Source organism: Takifugu rubripes, chromosome 5 (genome assembly GCF_901000725.2).
Source record: "Takifugu rubripes chromosome 5, fTakRub1.2, whole genome shotgun sequence".
NCBI lineage: Eukaryota > Metazoa > Chordata > Actinopteri > Tetraodontiformes > Tetraodontidae > Takifugu > Takifugu rubripes.
Genome location: NC_042289.1, coordinates 675456 through 695978, shown reverse-complemented (window position 1 = coordinate 695978; position 20523 = coordinate 675456). Strand labels below are relative to the sequence as shown.

Below are 20523 nucleotides of genomic sequence, written 5' to 3'. Positions count from 1 at the left end.
CACATATACCAAAGCTGTGCCAGCTGGCTGCATTCCTCCCCACTGTAACAGATGTGGGCAATTGGGAAATGGACAAATGCACTTGCCACAAGCAAAGTCGGACTTCCTCCATCTACCCTCTAAACTGATGATGCTCTATTAAAAACAGTGATGTCTCTCCAGACAGGACCCAGAACGTGCATGTTTAGGGGATACATAGAAATACACAGGAACACGCAGGAATTGCATATGGGAACACATGACTGGTTTTTATAAGTCATAAGTCTGTTCTTGCAATATGACAACGTAAAATAAAGCTTTAAGTGTAAGTTTGTTATGTTTTTTAAAAGACCCTTTTTTTAAAAGATGCGGTGGTTGCACTAGATGTCCCCACGCTTGCATATTGTACATATCTGTGGAAACTTAGGAGTACACGTGAGTTGAGCAAGCACAATATATTCCAAATTTAAGTAATTTATGTCCTTCATATCTGATATAAACACACTATAAGAACAAATAGCTACTATAATGAATCCAAATTGAACACACATCACACTTTTAATGCAATCATTTCCTTTACAATAATTTTCTAATTCCGACCCAGTTGGCCTACCTTGCTGGATGGGCGAGTTGCGTGTTGATCCTGTGCTACCATTGGATCCATACTTCTCCAGCAACTCAGCAAATTCTTTTCTGTTCATGAGAAAATTGGAATAAACACCAGGTCAGTACTTTTATTGTCTGCGAAAATTTCTCAACCTGAAGCCGTCTGACTGAAAGTGGAACCTTTATCGTTTCTACTGGCTGCATGGAGACAGTCATGTTGGTGTTAAGGTAAACTACAACGTAGCAACATTTGCTTTTCATCCAAAGACAAATCTTGTTGACTAAGTTGAGCTATATTAAAGATTTTCAATAAAGTATCTTCCACTTGATGTGATTCAAAGCTGATTAAGATTGCTTTGGAGGTAAATGAGGACATGAATTATTCTTGATCAGTGAGATATCCGATTTTAGGCTGCAGCGCTTTCATAACAGCAGCATCAGATGATTGTCTCAGTGATAACAGATACAACTGATTCACACAAAAAAACAAGATCATTCTTCTGCTGGCACTGACGCCACTGCTGGTGGCAGAACGCTTCACTGCCTACTTATAAGAAAACTCATTGTATTTTATTTCAGTGCTTCTTTATTGGTTTACATTTAAATTTCTCTCAACAATAAGTGGTATGTGTGATAAATGTCATAATAATGAATTATCATTGGTCTAAAACCAACTACGTACAACTAGTTCTTCTGCTGATATTGTGAAAGCTTGACTGGTACTTTTTTGATTGATAAAAAACAATATATACAGAAGGAGCAAATCTTGTTATTGACAACTTTTGTTCAACTTTAGGTGGGAAAATGAGTGGGAATTTGACATTATAGGTCAGATACTATAGGTCAGGCATAATATTAATTCAGATACAATAAAAGAATCTCTCTTACTTTTGTGTTGATAAAAACAACACAATTTAAAATTCTACTAACATATCCACATTGCTTTAAAATCAAAGCCTGGACTGAAAAAAAGGCTTTTATTTAATAAAGAATTGTTGATCCAGTCAGGGCAGGATGCATTTTCAGGCATCCACCATAAACTTTCGAAAAAGGAGGCAGATATTTACTACTTGCTTCTTTCTCACTGTGCAATGCGACTAATATTAGATTTTTGAATAGATTTACAGTATTACAATATAATGCAAAATAACTGATCACCAATACAACCCCCTGGAAATTTTTGCATGTTAATGGTTTTTGAATATTCTGCAATATATTTCATGGCTTTTACCTCAACTTTCTTTATTTATGGTATGATGCTTCAGATTGAAAAGACTTCTTTTTTATATTTTGTAGTTTGCACAGTTGTACTTATTATTATATGAATAAGGATGGAATTGTGGAAATTTGGCAAGCTTTGGTTTGTAAAAACATGATTTGGTTTTTCTTTAATCAAGGCTCTCACAGCTGGTGAGCATACAGCTAGTGCTAAGCTAGTTTTGATTTGATTTGACAGAAGTAAAGGGAATCAGGGATGTTGTGGGGGTGGGTGCACAGACGGGCATAATCTCTGCTCCTTCCTGCGGTCCTCCTCTCCTCCCCTCAGGCTCTGCATGGCATAGTTAGAGCTCGGGGCACAGATTAACACACAAGGCTCATCTCGTCAGGAGCGCTGCCCTAGGTTAAGCTCTGTCGTTCCTCTGCATGCAGGGCAGCACAAAGACAAGTATTCCTCAGCGCTTACAGCATTCTGTGAGAAGTTGCCATTACAAAGAAGCATTTATCACCTCCACACTGCACTACACCCGATATATGTTTAATGTTTACCCCTTAGTCGTACAGCTTTTTAAACATAGGATTTGACAATAAGTCAGGACTCTGACTCTGAGAGCTATTACTGCCAATAAATTCTTATTTTCAGCACATATTTTATAAGGAATAAGTGCTGAGGTGTGAACTCCGTCTGTCCCAGACTGGCAGGAAGAGCACAAATATTTGGGGGATATCAGTTCTGTCATGTCTTGATGCAACAACATTGCTCATTTAAAAATGCAAATCCACCATTAGGTTTCTGTCAACTTACAATTAAGGATGACATCTGAAGTGGATTTAAGGAGAAGATGAGGACTGCACTGCTGACAGCTGGCACTGACCTTGTGTTCACCCAATGGATGTGGGCAGATTATAAAGCTGGTTAAAGACTAATGCCAACAACTACTGCTCTGAGTGACACAACTGTAATTATATCGACGTCTGCGGTATCCACATCTAAATATGTTTATATATCTAGACAACCATGAGCCCTGTGATGCATTGTTGTTCTTTAAAAACCAATGATTTTCTCTTGAGCAGGAATCAAATTGGACTCCTGGTTAAAAATGTACTATTTGAAGAATAGGGAGAGTAAAGAATAAGAAGCTATTAAACCTACTTTGCCTCCTCGTCTCTCGCTATGAGAAGACGCATGTGATTAGTCGCCGACGCTGCTCTTAAAACATCAACAGCCCTGCGAATAAAATACATTAAAACAAATACGTTACAATTGACAAGGCTTATAATGGGTTTAAAAAGCAATGTTTAGCATTAGTAATTACAGTACCTTTCACTTGTGACTCCGATGAGACTGTCCCCATTCACCTCTAAAATCTGGTCCCCTGGCATAAGGTTTCCTGAAATGACAGGGATGAACTTAATTTAGCTGCAAAAAAATAACTCCTATAAACACCAAAGATGAAGACAAGGAATGGATTACCATGTAGTATCATCCATATAACATGGATGTTTATGGTAAAGATTGAAAGAATGACATAAGAACTATTAAAACATATTTCATCTACATAAAAATCCTATCCCATGTTTATATATATATATATATATATATATATATATACTGTATATCAGAAGTGCTGTAGTATGCCCAGACCTTAACAAAAGGCGTAAAGTATAATGTACAGAAACTATTGATGAAATCTATCAACCAGGCAAAACCAGGCAAAGTGCTGCATCTGTAAACAAGTGTACCAAAAAAAGACTCAATATAGATTTACTACTCTAAATAAAAGGGATTTCTTTAGATGAACCTCTGCTGGTCAATCTTACACCAGCTTTTGAAGTTTCTTATCAAACTATTAGAAACATCAAAGTCAAAGCTGTCTCTACTGATGCTGGTTTTTAAAATCATTTGACACAAATTAAGTTTATATGACAGCTCTGTAAATAAACTTAAAGTTGGATGTTCATGCATCATTTTTCTTCTATTTTAATCATAACCTACATGCCATGCAGGTTGGGTGTGCAGCAAAAGTAACCATGGCAACAGTCTATGTAAGACGTAAACCACTGCAATAGGAGAGCGAAAAGCAGAACATAGCAGTTCCACAAACCTACACATCACTCTGTAAAATAGATATGCACATTCTTTTTATGGTTTAGTACACCTTTAAATAATAATTAATGAACTTTTCATTTTCAGATTGATAAGTTACGTGTTAGGAGGGGTTTGGGGTAACATGTTTTCATAAATACTGACACATATGCAGTAGCCCGTAGAAGAACAAACAGCTTGAAAGACAAATTCTAGTAGTGGTAAATTTTACATATTAGATAGTGAGTCAGTATCATCTCAGTTCTTTCATAATGAAAGATTAAAATAGTCTGCAGGGAAACAAGATGCAGTTTCCGCTTGTGTCAGTCTGATATGATCTAATAAAAATCTAATGAAATTACCAACATAGGAGGTCTGATCAAACACAAAGAGGGTTTGCATGTGCTTTTGAAGTAGAGGATAAGGTTTTTTTTAAAAATGTGCTGACCTGTCCGTGTCGACTCAAGGTTACTGCTACACAACATACTGTATGATTTTTAGTGTAATCTTGCTGATGCTGCTCCTCTCCTGTGGTCCTGTTGCAGAGCAACTATCCACAAGCCACAAAGACTGAATTTAAAAAGTCCTAGCGGTAATATAAACTGCATTAATCTTCCTGCAAAAACTATACCAGTACATATGCACAATACAGTATATTCAGCAGTGCAGTGCCTCCCAGCTAGACGGTTCTGGATTCCAGTTTGAGCTTGGTGCATTTCCACATGGAGTGTCTGTGTAGGTTTTCTGTGGGTGCTGATTGGTGGTTACCAGAAAATGGATGGATTGATAGATATTCTTTTTCAAACTCAGCAGTAAGACTGAAACATGATGCAGTGTGTACCCTTCAGACCCTCAGCTCCATCTTCCACTGCATCCATCACCCTGCCCATGCACATTCTTCTTCATATCTCTACTATCTCCTGAAACTGAATCCAATTCCCTGAACTGATACAACACAATCTCCAACCATCCTTTTCCCTGGTGTATGTTCATTTTACCAGCTGTATCAAACAATGGGGATAAAAAAGAGAATTCTATAAATCTGACATCTACTGACTGCAGCCCCTACATTTGCATTTGAGATTAGGTAGCAGGATTTATCCAAGAATTCAAATACCCAAGTTAAAGATGAATAATGCTGGGTTATAAGAAATAAATCTCATGCAGTTTACTAACTTTTGTACGCTTGGCAGTCCATTTTTTTTAGCCAGTCACATAATATATAATAGTAACACCATACAGTGGGTACTGACTATTTCTGTTACTGTTTAGGGATCTGAACTTTGCCCCTATAAAGGATATAATGTAGGAACTTCAGACTTCGGGGACAGCAGACAAAAACAGTAAATAACCAAAACATGTGCTCATTGCAATCTTATAATAGTTGACAAATTTCTGAAGTTATTCTAGAATTACCTAAATTAATGTAAACAGTGTGAAATCTGAAGCCAAATTTAGCTTTTTGGTTTTTCTTCCTTCCTGACTTGCAAAAGAAAGTTGACTAGTATCTTTGAGCAAAGAAATCAGGAGCAAACAAAAGAAACATCCATTACAGCAAACACTTTTTATCTGAAAACATGGCGTGATAACCTGGGAAGGTTTATGCCAACTTTCCTGTTCAGGGCACATTAAGAAATTTTCTTCATGTTTCAGAAAAAGGGGAAAAAAAATCTTGAGACATTTGGTGGGAGGTGGGGAGCATACATTTGAGATGTGGTAAAGATTTGACTTTGATTTGACTTTTCAACATGTTTTGTAGTGACTCAAAGGACTCAAGTTTTTATCTTCTCAAAACTAAAACTTTAGTTGCATTAGAGTACTCACCATCACTTGAAGCAAGGCCACCCGGTAAAATCCGTTTCACATAGACACCAAACTCTTCTCCAGTGAGCTCCTTTACACCTCCAATTACTTTGATACCTGTTGAGTGGATTTTAAAATTGTATTTCTTCATTAATAAAAAACAACAGAATATAAAGACAGAATGTGAATTTAATAGAAGACCACAATATTCTGATAGAGTTTCCTAAAGCCAACAGAGGAGAGCTCAAGCTATGATTTAACAAGGACTCGATCGCTACAAACGTTTTAGATCATTCAACTCAGCTTCCGCTGCAAAAAATATGGAAAGGTTCAAGAGGGACAAATGCTAATTAATATACATAAATGAATAATAATAACTTGGTCCAGATGGGATTTTACAGCATGTGACCTCACAGGAATATGAGGAAGGTCATCTAACAACACCGACCACTGCTGTCAGAAATGCAATGTTTTTTTAGTGGTTCCCAATGAAAAAAGTGCTTTAGTGATTATACCCTTTTTGTTTGTGTTTAATGTTACATAAAGGTCCCGTCACCAGGGAGACAAGTAGATTCGGAGAGTACAATATCTGTTTAAAAACATCCAAGGATTGCTTATTTAAATTAAAAATGCTGTTACATTTAAGAGTTACATTTTAGCCAAATTCCCAGCTGCATTTCTGTGACATTATGTGTGTCACTGGACTGCACTCCAAGGTGCTCCAAAGAAACTACAGACAAGAGGGCCGCTGGAGAAGTGGTCTTCACACTGCCCTGACTGTAATGTATTCAAGCAATTATTTTGTGGTTTAAGAGCGATTAAGACAGGACAACTGAGATGTCTTGAATGTTTCAGTCATCTACAAAGAAATAAATTCAAAAGCAAATATTACCATTTTTAATAACTAGCTCATTTGAAATAGATAAAAGATAAATTGTACCTACATCCGTAGAAATGCCCATTATTGGTCAGGCTTTTTCAGGCATTGCAATGAGCTCTGACGCAAAACAAAACGCAGCCTGAATGTAGCACTAACTAAGTTGGGAGTAAAGAGCCGCGTGTTAATTATGGCTCGTTAGAGAAGCTCAGTGCTCCCTCCTATTTGAAGCTTCTGCAGAGGAAAACACTCTTCTTCTGTTGTTCAGCCTCAAAGCCCTCTCCTCCCCCAGCCCATCATCAGATAAGAAAAACATCATTCTAATGCAGCTGGAGCAACTATAAAGTCGTACTCCCCCTGCTCAGCTTTTTGTTTTCCCAAATCATTATTCCGGCACACGAAGCCTTGAAGGCATGTTTGTTTCCAAAGGATTAAATTTTAAAATACTTTTAAGACCTGACAAAGATCATAAAATGCATGTGATGACAAGACACACTCCCTTGTAAAGGTGGTGTATGATACAAGGACCTCATAAAGAACACAATGGCTGAACATGTCAGTGTCGTTTCTGGACATCAGAGAAGCAAAAAATACACAACTTTAAAGCCCACTCAGGCAATATTGAGTGTGACTGAGATGTTGACTACAGCAGAGGAGGTGCAGCTCTCAGCTGTTACGCAGATTAGCAGGGGCTGTCCTCAGCGTGGGACAGATTGAGCGTTTATTATAGTGCGACACAACACACACTGTATCTGCTGCAGCAGCTCAGATGCACAGCAAAGTGGTCTTTAGGCTTTATATATCGGTCTAGTATGAACATGTGCACGTGCTCAAGTTGGATGACTATAAGCTGCTTTGCTTCTCACCTGTGTTCTGTATTTAGGACTGTGGATGTATGTACGGTGCACACACATACATGCACGCACACATACACACACCGTTTCTGCACCTCTCCTCACACAATACCTTTAATAACTTTACTACATTTAATACATTAATTGATTAATTTTTCACCGTCTTGTGGGGTTTTTTATCAGCTGGATGACACACAAATCTATTTAAATACATGAAAATGTATCAGTAATGTACTTCAACACAAATTAGATTCCACTAAATTATGATACAGTTAATCTTGGAATATTGAGGTGTTTTAGCTTAAAAGGTTATAGCTTTGTAGCATGCTGTGTAGGCTCGAAACTTCAAAAGATACTTAATTTAGACACTGATTTTCCATTTGAATTTAAAACGGCCCCAATCTTAACCAACCCCTACCTGTAAACTTTGTTTAAAAAATAAAAAGCTTGCAAAAAGCTCACATATTGCAATCATATATCCTCAATTGTCTTCAACACAGGATATGAGTGGCAGAAGCTCCCTGATTGCTTTTAGAACAATATTTTAATACATTCAGTCTCCCCAACTGCTTCCAACTGGTCTGAAAAACCATAGCATGTCTACAACTCCTGTTAATTGCATGTAAATATAAAAATAATTACATTGAGGCTGCCAAATGTATGGACTGTGCAAAATTACTGCATCCACATTTATGGCTACTGTAATTTAGCGATTTCTTGCACATTCTGCCTCAGCTTTAGTTTCAGAGCTGGAGGGAAAAGCTGAAAATGAAATGTTTAAATCCAGTCCAAACCTTTCAGCTATAGCAGATTCATGCTGACATCTTTCTCTTCTCATGGTAAATAGACTGCATTTCTTAGGCTCTCTTACCCAAAGCGCTTTAGAGTGTGTTTCATATTCAGTCCCTGATTTCAAAGAGCTACAGTATCGTGCAAGACGCTGGTCTTAATGCCGGAAGCTTTCTGAGGTGATTTAAAATGACTGAATGCAATCAATGTTAATTCCAAAACCAAAAATACACAGTTTTTTGATAAGTATAGTGTATCTTTTTTTTTACTAGTGTGGACAAAGTTGTGACACTGAAGTCAAGCATGTAAATAAAAACAACAGAAGCTCGCTGCATTCTTAATCAAGCCGAGTTAAGTGGGTTAGGGCTTTGCTCCATGACCTACTTCCCCTCCCAGGCAAGCACCAGTATACCTAGTGTGCAGTTAAAACAAAAAAACAAAAAAACAAAAAAAAGAGGATTTAAATTATTCCGGTGAGTGACAAAGCAGAGGATGGGCAGGCCAAAAAACACGATGTTGTTGCTTGAGCTGAACATGAAACCTGGACTGCATACAGATATCGTTCTCAACACTTTCATTCTGCAGATGAGCAATGTGGAAGTGTTTTAAAATGAAACCTCTATAGTTTCATAATCAACAAAAATGTACACTAGACAAAATTGGCCATATGCATCATGTCTTCATATATCATATACATAGGGTCTATTTCAGACAATAGATTTAAGTTTTAAAGAATCTGAAATGTAAAACTAGAGAGTGCGTAATTAGACTATTTCATTTATTATTGAAGCGTATATCAAGCTGACACTATTTTCTTTTTTGTAGGATAGGTTTTTTTTGTTTTGGTGTGTTTTGTCTCTCTTAAAATAGTCATTATCATCATCACCACCATTATCAAACCTTTATTTAAAGAGGTGGACATTGCTAAGAAAGCACTGACTTAAACATTTTAAGTTGAAATGCATATAGGGCGAGGACAGTAACACAGGTAGCAATTCAGGATAGCAAGTGGATACAAGCACAAACAGGTATGCAAGTAGTAACAAATAATAGGAATATGAATAGGAACACGTAACACTTCAGTACAAAACTCTGTTAGATGAAGCACTAGTCAGTAGTAAGAGCAGAGCAGCTTCAGCAGGAAGTGGACAAAAATTGTTGCTCAAGAAGAGCTTTAATTGGACTCACTTGGATTTGTTTGGCTGCTGCTCCATGAGGAGATGTGCATGTCTCTTTTTCTCTCTGTCTCTTGCTTTCTGACTTCAATTTAACCTTAAACAATCGTATTTGCAAATAACTTCCTGAAATAATCCTCCACATTGAAAGAATAAATGCTATATTTAGTTATACTATCACAGGTTGGTATCTTGTTATCTCATTTCATTTTCTTTTATTACAGATTTCAAGTCTAGAAAAAGTGTTGGGCTCAGTGTTTTTGGGTGCACAGGAGCAGTGGGCCTTTTTTATCGGGAGGATCTCTGTCTTCTATACTGAAAAGGTAAGGGAAGACTTACCCAGGCCATTCTCACAGTCCGTGAACTCCAGGGAATGAACAGCTCGGTCGACTCCGTATGGACCCATTAGTGTCCTGTTAAAGATGGAGACAGTGACAGAAGATGCAACAAAAGCATTAAGATCTCAAACAGCCAGTTGCATGAATATCACTGCAGAGTTAAGAAGGCTGCATCCTGGGCATAAACATTTTCAATCAATTCAAAAAGAAGGGACACAGTCTTCTTTTTCTGAGGATTTACACCTCCTTATTATGATTACCAAACTTAATCTAGAGAAAAAGTATATTTTACTGACATATGATGGGAGTGCTAATAATCCCATTATTTAGTCTCATGCTGTGGAATAACAGCATAGATACTGCAGGCTCCTGTCCTATTGTTTTATCTTTTCATAGAATTGGTTTAAATTTGGAAACAGCCCATACTTTGGTGTGAGGGTAAGAAAGCAGAGGACGTCATCATGAATTCCATAGCAGTGTAGTTAATTCTGAGCAATTAAGAGGTCCAAACAACAGAATATTACCACTGCATGATGCAGTTTAATAGCCTTAATTATATTTATACTACAAAAAATGATTTCATGTCTGAAGTTGGTTTATTATTTTTGTGTTTGAAAGTGCTTTTTAAGTATTAATATTTTCATAAAAATGCCTTTACTTTACAATTCTGCTGAAGTGTTTGAATGGTTCAACAAATTTTAACCAGGTAAATCCTGAGTAATACAGTAATGTCTTGAAAACACAACAGGAACATATGCTTTTTATTATTTTATAGTCAATCCAGAAACCTTCTATGATGGCTAAAAGTCATGGATAAAAGTCATGCAGAAATTTGTTTAGAATTAAAAAAGAGTCCAGTAAAATGTCTCGTTTCTCTTGCTTATTAGTCCATTCAAGTGGCTCCACTGGCAACTTAAAACATGGACCATCATTAAAAGATATATATATATATATATATACATATCATAAATTGGTGCACACTTACTACTTGTATGGTTTGCTGTGGTCCTATTTTGGAAATATGGTACATTGTCTGCTTAGCAACAGTTTCCTCTCTGGTTGCAGCCAGAGAGACAGGCAGGATTATCAATATTTAAGCAGGAGGGGATTCTTCAGAAAACAGATTGACACTCCCACTGCTGTCGGTGAGACAACAGGCTAATTATGGACATGGAACTTCAAATGACACCGGAGCCAGAAAGAGAAATCGCTGTTCATAAACTAAGATGGCAGAAAGGGTACATAGTTAATTTACAAGGTTTCTGTCATTTTATTAACAGTGTTATTCTTTATTTTACTGATTTTGAGATGTACTGCATTGCCGTTGCTGAAAGTTTAAAAGATCTTTCATTGCTTCGAACTTTCAGGCTAAACAAAATGTGTACAAGCACCAGTTCTTTAAACTATTCTTAAACTGGCTTCACAACAAAGAGATTGTGTGTCTGTGTGTGTGTGTGTGTGTGTGTGTGTTTGTGTGTGTGTGTGCGTGTGTGTGTGTTACAAAGAGAGAGAGAGAGATGCAGAGATTTACAGAGATATGCAAACTTTAAACACTGCTAGTTTCCGTCACTGATCTTCGTAAATATCTCACTCCAATAACACATTCTGAACCTAATCTTTTTTTCATTTCATTACATTTTTCAGTTGTAGAAAAATGAGACTTCATAAAAATTGACTACAAGAAAATTCTTTACAACACTGTAACACAGATAGCATTGATCAGGAAAGCTTAGGACATTTGGAAATTGTATTTTACTTGACATCACATGTATAACTGAATACTGTAACTGTCACTAATGCTTTGACAAGACAGACAATACATCAACCGACTCCCACATCTTTGCAGCTCCATGTGTTGTAACTACACTGAACCAGATGGTGTCGACTTAGTTATTTTTACTATTCCACTGGTTTGGTTCAGATAAATATCTTTGGAACGTGGAGTGATGGACGATGCATGGCAACTTATCTCGTTAGTTTGGGCTGAGTTCACTTGTTATTACAGCTTTAAATAATTACTAAGATATCTATAATGGCAAGATAGATAACTTTTTATGACAGGTCTAATCGTATTTGATTAATCTTACATTGTTTGACTTTCGTTTTAGAAAGAGAACGCGAATCTCAACAGTCCATATTTGAATTGCCAAAATGCCTACATCAAACACCCCCTGCGCATTTTGCGCGGCCGACAGGAGACACATGTGTTGATCTCAGTACGAGATGTTCCAAACGCGTCAACAGTTTGTGTTCCCCTAACAGCCAGCTGAGAGACAATGCTGAACATTTAAGTCCAATTCCACATTCGCCTTCGTGACAGTTAATCGGAGCAGCGCGCGTCAACCGTAGCTCAATGAACCACGGCACTGTTGTTCCGCGGACATTTGTCTGGATTCCACTTGCTCTGAAACAAACATGACTAGATAGGCTATGCATAGTAAATATTTATGCTATATATCTCGGTCCAGCGGCAGAACGACAGTCCCACACTACATAAAGTGCATTCCGTCACCCCCCGCTCTTCGGCTAGATGAACACCATTTAATTGACAATTTTATTTTATTTTTACCTGCTAATGATGACAGCTCCTCTGTACATGACTGAAAAGGTTGGCATGTTGACATTGAGCCGCTTCTCTGCAGGGACGGATGGTTAAACGGCGGGAGCTTCAGCCGTCGGCCAGCAGCCACATGCTGGTGCGTCGGCAGACACTCGGGCTCTAATTCCAGTAAACCTAGCAGACAGTCGGCTCCATGCATCTCCACCTTCACTCGTACACTTAATCTCTTACATAAAAATTTTAGGGGGGAAAAGGATGACACTGAAACCACCGGTTGATAAATGGTTTGTGAATGTTTGATTCTCGTTTAACGTCAGTTAAAGGTCTTTTTTCTGGTTTTACGTTACTCTTTCCGACCATACCTATCTTATTATGTTCTAACCAGCGCTGCAGTTACTGAATATTTTAAAACATCCTTGATTTTTATTTTTTAAGATACATTTGCTCTATTTTTTTTGTTTGAAACTTTAAACACTCATAGATAATTTTGAAAACAACTCTTTTGGTTCTGAAAGCTCACTAAGTCAGATGAGACATCAGGATTGACAAAGTAATGCACAAATACCTCACAGCTCATGCAGCGCAAGACCTTTGATATTAGATGAATCTGTCCTTTATTCCCGAGTTGGTCTCGTTCTTGAAACTCTCCTCGTAATGCACAGTAATCTCAGTCCGCAATGGGTCTCCAAGATTCCATGATGCCCATAAAGGGAATATTGCTCTGACACAAGGCTGTATATAAGAAACCCTCAATTTTAAATCCCAGCTAAATTGTGGTTGCTGAATTCAAACCTAAGTGTGAAGTTGCTGTAAGAGCACAAGTATAATCTAATTTAAACAGCCATGTTGATTGAAAGAACCCAACTTGATTGATTGATTTAAATCCAAAGCCTAGGATCAGGTAAAAGTAAAACGTAATGTTTTTAAAACATGTAACATTCAAACATTCAAATAAACTGTCAATTTTTGGGAGAAATGACATGGCTCCAGTTTTGACTTCAGTTTTAAACATTACAGGAACACAAGGTAAAGAAGACTGCCAACCTAATCACATCATCTCAACACACATGGCCTCACAATTCCAGGACAATATGGGAAAAACAATTTTAAAGTGCTGGAAACATACCTGGCAAACCCAAAAGGCACCTTCAACCTCTGGAACATGTTTCTAGTTTTGGTAAACACCTTGATATTGGATTCATGTTGTTACCTTTGGCTCTCCGTGGTGAACAGTGGCTGCCAAGTTGATGGCAGACTTATTGAAGAGTGCCAATTGATGATGGGATGATAAGATTATAACAAAAGGATAATACATGCAAATCCATATTGTACAATGTGCTAAATATAGACTTTACTAAGAGGGCTACTCAAAGGCTTACCACAGATGCACTCATACTTATACCATGGATTCTGTATTTATACATTTAGAACAACTGACCATTAACTTATGGAGAACCCTGACTGAATTTGGAGCATCCCTGGTGAGGGATTACAGGAAAGGATATACATTCTTTCTCTATTCACCTGTCCATTTTCTTTTATTGGTTACTTCTTAATGGCCGTTTCTCAGTATGCAAACTTCTCCAGCCTTGTATTCTGTTGCTCGTACCAAACAGCATCAATGGTTTCTTAATTGTAGTTCCAGTTCAAAGTTTGCAATCTGCCAAGCATGCTCCAAATTTCCCTCAAAGCAACTTGCTTTACCCTTTTCATCAAGCATCCATCAGACATGACTGGTCTGGACTTGGGACAGCTGGATATCCCACAATGCATATCATATTTGTCAGCAGGAGCAGTAGCAAGGGCAAAAAAAAGTGTGTGCCTCAAAGTATCAACATCCAAGTATGAACTACTGCAGGTCAAATGAGCAGTCCTACAAATTTTGAATTGAGAAACAACGATGTCTCAACAGGCTGATAGATGTTATCACAGCATACACCAGGAGAGAGGCAGGACAGGATACGAGTCCATCTCAAGACACAAATCATTTTACTCACGCAGACACAGGCACACGGAAGAGCCGTTAAGCCTCTCCCAACAACTTAATGTGAATGTTCCTGAACTGTGTGAGGAAACTGGATGAAACCCAGAGGTGGACAGAGAACATGCAAAGTCAACATGGTTTTTGGAAAAGTATTCTCCCTCTTAGACCCTATAGAGGCCCTGTGTGTGTCCTCATTTGAGGGTGTATGCATAAATGCTAAACATTCAGGTGTCAGGAGATCAAGAATTGGTTTTGGTTTTCCCATTTGTCAACCTTAGACATTTCATATTATAAAACATTTCTTCAAAAATAAACGTAAAATTCCGGATTTGAAAATTGAAATATTTTTCAATCACTGCAGGTGACGGATAACTAAAAACCTACTTTATCACCTTTTGAGGAAAAGTAATTGCCCACTAAACCATAAGACTTGCCACCCTTACTATCGACAACTCTAATCAAGCGTTTGCAGTAAGTTTCAGTATCCACAATTTTATGGGGATATTTTGTATTGGGTTTTTTTTTAATTATCTTCATTAGTTTTATCAACTATTTCAGATAACTTTCCCTCAATTTCCTGATGAAAAGAAATAAAGCATGATTTCTAACTTCAGAAGCAGCATTTCTGAAGGCAGGCCTTTTAACCTAGCCAAGTGTTCAGAAGTTTCCTTAGGGTTTCAGATTAGAAGAAGTTGAAAGCTGTCCAGGCTCTTTCCTAATCCAGGAGTCTCCACAATCAATTTCAGAGAAATACTTGAGTGCTGTGGCAACCAACATCTTATCACTGCTATTATATGATTTATCCATAGTTGTTCAAACAGAAATAAATTGGAACCTTTTTATTAAATTTGATTATTTAAATTTGAAATCTTTTTTAAAGAGATTTAGCCACCTGTATCAGCATTCACACACAACAAAATCACCATTGTGCTTGATGTAAGTGCTTTCTCTCTCTCAGTACTAAAAAACATATAGTTCTTAAGCTTATAAAAAGACAACCATTTTCTGCAGATTTTCTTAGGAAAAATTTGACATATTATAATTCCTGTCACACAAAAAATAGTTACATACAGTATTCAATATAATGTAGACACTGTTTTGTTTTCACAGTGGAACAAAAGGTCATACGTGCAAAGACACAACTGTCTCACAAAGGATATTAAGCCTTCCATTCACAAGCACCTTCTTTACTCCTCTATCCATACATCAGTGCTCAGGTGTGCGTGTGCTTTTTAAAATGGAAGCCCGTAAAATTTGTTTAAGGTGGGTGAATATTTCAAAAAGCTTTTGATTTGGGTATCTTGCATTTACTTTGATCAGCCAGTGGATTTAAAAAAAGCATAAAAAGCTGCTTTTCTAAAATATATATATATAAAAAACAAAGTACCAGACCTGTCTCTATTGGAGGACTTGAACGTGACACTGTCAACCATCACTGACACTGTATGCAGTGGCAACAGTAATCCTGCAGATGCTTGGCTACAAGAAGAACAACATGAAGAGCCAGAAGGAGCAAACTGCCTCACGGAGAAGAAGGCTAGAGGCAATAATCATGGTGGCACGGAGAGAAGTCAGCCTTCTAACAGACCTGAGTAGAGGCATGGATCTAAGGACAGAGCTGCCCAAGAAATATAACAAACTGTCCACAACTGGGGCATTGGAGACTGCTAAGCAAAGGCTCACAGCCCTGAACAAGGTGTTCTCCAGCCAAAAGTCCACTCTCAGTGTCAGTGCAACAAGATAACAGATCCTCCCACACACACACACACACACACACACACACACACACACACACACACACACACACACACACACACAGGGCTGAGACTGAGCAATACTGGAAGAGTGTCTGGGAGAAAGAGGTAACACACAACACTAATGCCCAATGGCTGCTAGACCTACAGGCACAGCACAGCCAACTTCCAGAATAGGACCCAGTACTTATCACCTTAGCAGAAATCCAAACAAAATGAAGTGTCCAAAATGAAGAGCTGGCCAGCACCAGGGCCCGATAGGATTCAAGCCTATTGGCTTAAGAAGCTGACTACACTCCGTGAACGCCTGGCAGCACGGATGAACCAGCTGCTAACATCGGGGAAACACCCAGAGTGGCTAACCCAGGGCCGGACAGTACTCATAATGAAGGAACCCCACAAGGGCACAATACCATCCAACTACTGGCCCATAACCTGCCTCATCACCACATGGATGCTTCCATCAAAGATCATAGCGGCTAAGATCAGTGGGGATATGGATCAATACCTGAGCAGAGCACAGAAAGGCATAGGCAACAACACCAGAGATGCCAAGCAGGTCGACGGGGCAATTGATCAGGACTGTAGGACACAGCACACCAACCTGTGCACTGCCTGGATTAATTACAATCCAATTGATTGAGTCAATGCCGCACAGATGGATACTGGAGTGCCTAAAGCTGTATAACATCAACAGGACACTAAGAGAGTCCATCAAGAACTCCATGAAGCTGTGGAACACGACTCTGTAGGCCAACTCAAAGCCAATTGCGCGGGTGAGCATCAGATGACAATGCATGACATTGACTCCCTGATTCACCTCACTATACAGCAAAGACATTGGGATGGCTAGGGTTAGGATTCGGACTAGATAAATGGACCAGCTCTACACCCTCAGCAGGGTCTTCGAGGGTGCATGGGAGTTTGCCCAACCAGTCCACATGTGTTTTGTGGACTTGGAGAAGGCATTCGACCGTGTCCCTCGGGGGGTCCTGTGGGGGGTCCTCCGAGAGTATGGGGTGTCGGGCCCGCTGATACGGGCCGTCTGCTCCCTGTACGATCGGTGCCAGAGTTTGGTCCGAATTGCTGGCAGTAAGTCAAACTCGTTTCCGGTGAGGGTTGGTCTCCGCCAGGGCTGCCCTTTGTCACCGATTCTGTTCATAATTTTTATGGACAGAATTTCTAGGTGCAGTCATGGTGTTGAGGGGATCCGGTTTGGTGACCTCAGGATCGGGTCTCTGCTTTTTGCAGATGATGTGGTCCTGTTGGCATCATCGGCCCGTGACCTCCAACTATCACTGGATCGGTTCGCCGCCGCATGTGAAGCAGCTGGGATGAAAATCAGCACCTCCAAATCCGAGGCCATGGTTCTCGACCGGAAAAAGGTGGAGTGCCTTCTCCGGGTCAAGGAGGAGATCCTGCCCCAAGTGGAGGAGTTTAAGTACCTCGGGGTCTTGTTCACGAGTGAGGGAAGAATGGAGCGGGAGATCGACAGGCGGATCGGTGCGGCATCCGCAGTAATGCGGACTCTGCACCGGTCCGTTGTGGTGAAGAGAGAGCTGAGCCGAAAGGCGAAGCTCTCGATTTACCGGTCGATCTTCGTTCCTACCCTCACCTATGGTCATGAGCTTTGGGTAATGACCGAAAGAACAAGATCACGGGTACAAGCAGCTGAAATGAGCTTCCTCCGTAGGGTGGCTGGGCTCTCCCTTAGAGATAGGGTGAGAAGCTCTGCCATCCGGGAGGAGCTCGGAGTAGAGCCGCTGCTCCTCCGCGTTGAGAGGAGCCAGATGGGGTGGCTTGGGCATCTAGTCAGGATGCCCCCTGGACGCCTCCCTGGTGAGGTGTTCAGGGCATGTCCTTCCAGTAGGAGACCCCCGGGGAGACCCAGGACACGTTGGAGAGACTATGCCTCTCGACTGGCCTGGGAACGCCTGGGGATCCCTCCGGATGAGCTGGAGGAGGTAGCTGGGGAGAGGGAAGTCTGGGCTTCTCTCCTTAGGCTGCTGCCCCCGCGACCCGACCCCGGATAAGCGGTAGTGGATGGATGGATGGACTAGATAAATGTGGGTAGATGATATATAGAAGAGGAAAGGCGATCGCAACTGTTGGGTTTGAACTACCCGAAGGGAACATTACAGATGTGCAGGACAGTTACAAATACCTGGGGATCCTGCAGGCAAATGGTAACCATGAGGAGGCAGCTAGGATGTCAGCCACAGCCAAATACCTACAGAGGTTAAAGCAGGTTCTGAAAAGTCAGCTGAATGGTAAGAATAAGATCCAGGCTATAAACACCTACACCCTGCCAGTAATCAGATACCCGGCTGGCATAATACCCTGGCCACTGGAAGAGATACAAGCCACTGACATCAAGACAAAGAGGCTCCTCACCATGCAAGGAGGTTTCACCCTCAGTCCAGCATCCTGTGGCTATACACGAAGCAAAAGGAAGGGGGCTGAGGACTAGTAAGTGTCCAAACTACTGTCTAAGAGGAAACAACAAGCCTCCAAGACGATGGCACTGACCGACTGCAGAGTGAATGCCTCAGGCAACAAAAGCCCACCAAGGAGGAGGAGCCCGAGGGGCTATCATGGAAGGATAAGCCCCTGCATGGTATGGACCACCGACAAACTGAGGAAGTGGCTGATATCGAGAAAACCTACCAGTGGCTGGAAAAGGCCGGACTGAAAGACAGCACAGAGGCACTACTCATGGCCGCACAAGAACAGGCCCTGAACACCAGATCAATAGAGGCCAGGGTCGACCATACCAGACAAGACCCAAGGTGCAGACTGTGTGGAGATGCCCCTGAGACAGTCCAGCATATCACAGCAGGGTGCAAGATGTTGACAGGCCCTTGCCTTGTCATACATGGAGCTGCAAAACCAGGTGGCTGGTATAGTGTACAGGAACATCTGTACTAAGTATGGACTGGAGGTCCCAGGGTCCAAGTGGGAGACACCCCCGAAAGTGCTGGAGAACAAGCAGGCCCAGATACTGCGGGACTTCCAGATCCAGACTGACAAGCTGGTAGTGGCCAATGTGGTGGTAGACAAACACAAGGAGACAGTGGACAGTGGTGGTGATAGATGTAGCAACCCCAAGTGATAGCAACTTTAGGAAGAAGGAACACAAGAAGCTGGAGAAATACCAAGGGCTGAAAGAGGAGATGTGAGGAGGAGGCTGAAAGAGGACAATGTGGGGTGTGAAGGCAACAGTGGTCCCAGTGCCGCCAAGGCTAATATTTATAAATGTGTGTGTGTGTGTGTGTGTGTGTGTGTGCGTGCGTGTGTGTGTGTGTGTGTAACATTGATAAAATGCCTCCATAACATTTGCTATCATGATATTGTATGTCCTTTTCATAGGATCATACACTATTTTTACTACTACTACAGACATAGCCTGTTACTGGCCCGCTACTTAAAACTTTGTAGTTTGTGCTTTTTTCCCCCCAACAAATTAATATTACTCATAACGAACAATGATCCTACTGAAAGGAAATTGTCTTCACTCTGGAAATGACTCTTAGGAATGGTACAAAGAGCATGCATTACAGCAACACTGATAAATAGGAACCATAGGCATTTCTCCTTCACATGTCAATTACAATACACACGTGCACGTATACACACACACAGCTTTGTACAATAACCTTTGTGGGATTTTAACATTATCTTCCTGTTTTGATTTTCTCTGTCTTTAAAATTGCAGCCATGGCAACAACCATTTGCCTCAGAACTTTAATCACTAAATCTGCACAGTGGGTCATTATCAGATTATGGGATTACTCAATCCACATGGAGAAATCAAACAGGCATGGGCCTGGTGACAGAGAGATAAATGCTGACACAGATAACGTTTGTGTGACTGTGACTACGACTACGACTGCACACCATGTGTGTTTGTGCACGTGTGTGTAATGTGAATAACAACACTCACCTAAAATTACAATACTGCCCCCTGTGGACAGAATGCACATGTGATTGATGGATGGATTTGGGGATTTGAGGGCAGACAAATCTATTTGTAAATGACCACTTTTAAATGTTAGAAAAGTGCGGAAAGTGACTATATTATTATTATTATTATTAATATTATTATTGTTTTTGTTGTTATAAGTCACACATTTATCTTTGTTATTATACCTATGGTAATGCTCATAGGTAAAGTACAATCTAACTCGAAACAATTCAACAGCAACATGATTCACGGTTTTTTCTTTACTTCCTTGTACAGTGATTGAAGAGATTAATTGAATGTGTGAAGAAACATGAATTAACCAGAGTAAAAATATTTTTAATTATTGTGGGATTCTTTTGACAGACTTTATTGATGAGCGACATAGATGTGAACATTTGTGATTTGATCACAGGGGAAATCCATTTACTTATATTCAAGCCTAACATTGAGCCCCAGCAATAAGCTTCATTATACCATATTGTGAAGACTAATAACAGATACACTCAAGGTCAGCAAGTATTATAGGATGTTCGATG

General features: G+C 39.9%; 1 protein-coding gene across 6 annotated transcripts in view; it reads right to left on the bottom strand.

Moving 5' to 3' along the window:
• LOC105416408 (syntaxin-binding protein 4) overlaps nucleotides 1–20523 on the bottom strand; it is a 46951-nt gene that overhangs the window by 15989 nt on the left and 10439 nt on the right. For 4 of the 6 annotated variants that reach the window (XM_029836479.1, XM_029836481.1, XM_029836478.1 and 1 more), the window contains 5 exons: nucleotides 9727–9800; nucleotides 5714–5809; nucleotides 3125–3194; nucleotides 2957–3031; nucleotides 593–672 (listed from right to left, as the gene is read on the bottom strand). In XM_029836479.1, the coding sequence (XP_029692339.1) occupies nucleotides 593–672; nucleotides 2957–3031; nucleotides 3125–3194; nucleotides 5714–5809; nucleotides 9727–9800 (395 nt within the window). Of the gene's footprint in view, nucleotides 1–592; nucleotides 673–2956; nucleotides 3032–3124; nucleotides 3195–5713; nucleotides 5810–9726; nucleotides 9801–12294; nucleotides 12509–12850; nucleotides 12909–20523 lie in introns of those variants that run through there. The other 2 variants (XM_029836483.1, XM_029836480.1) reach the window with 2 other exon arrangements.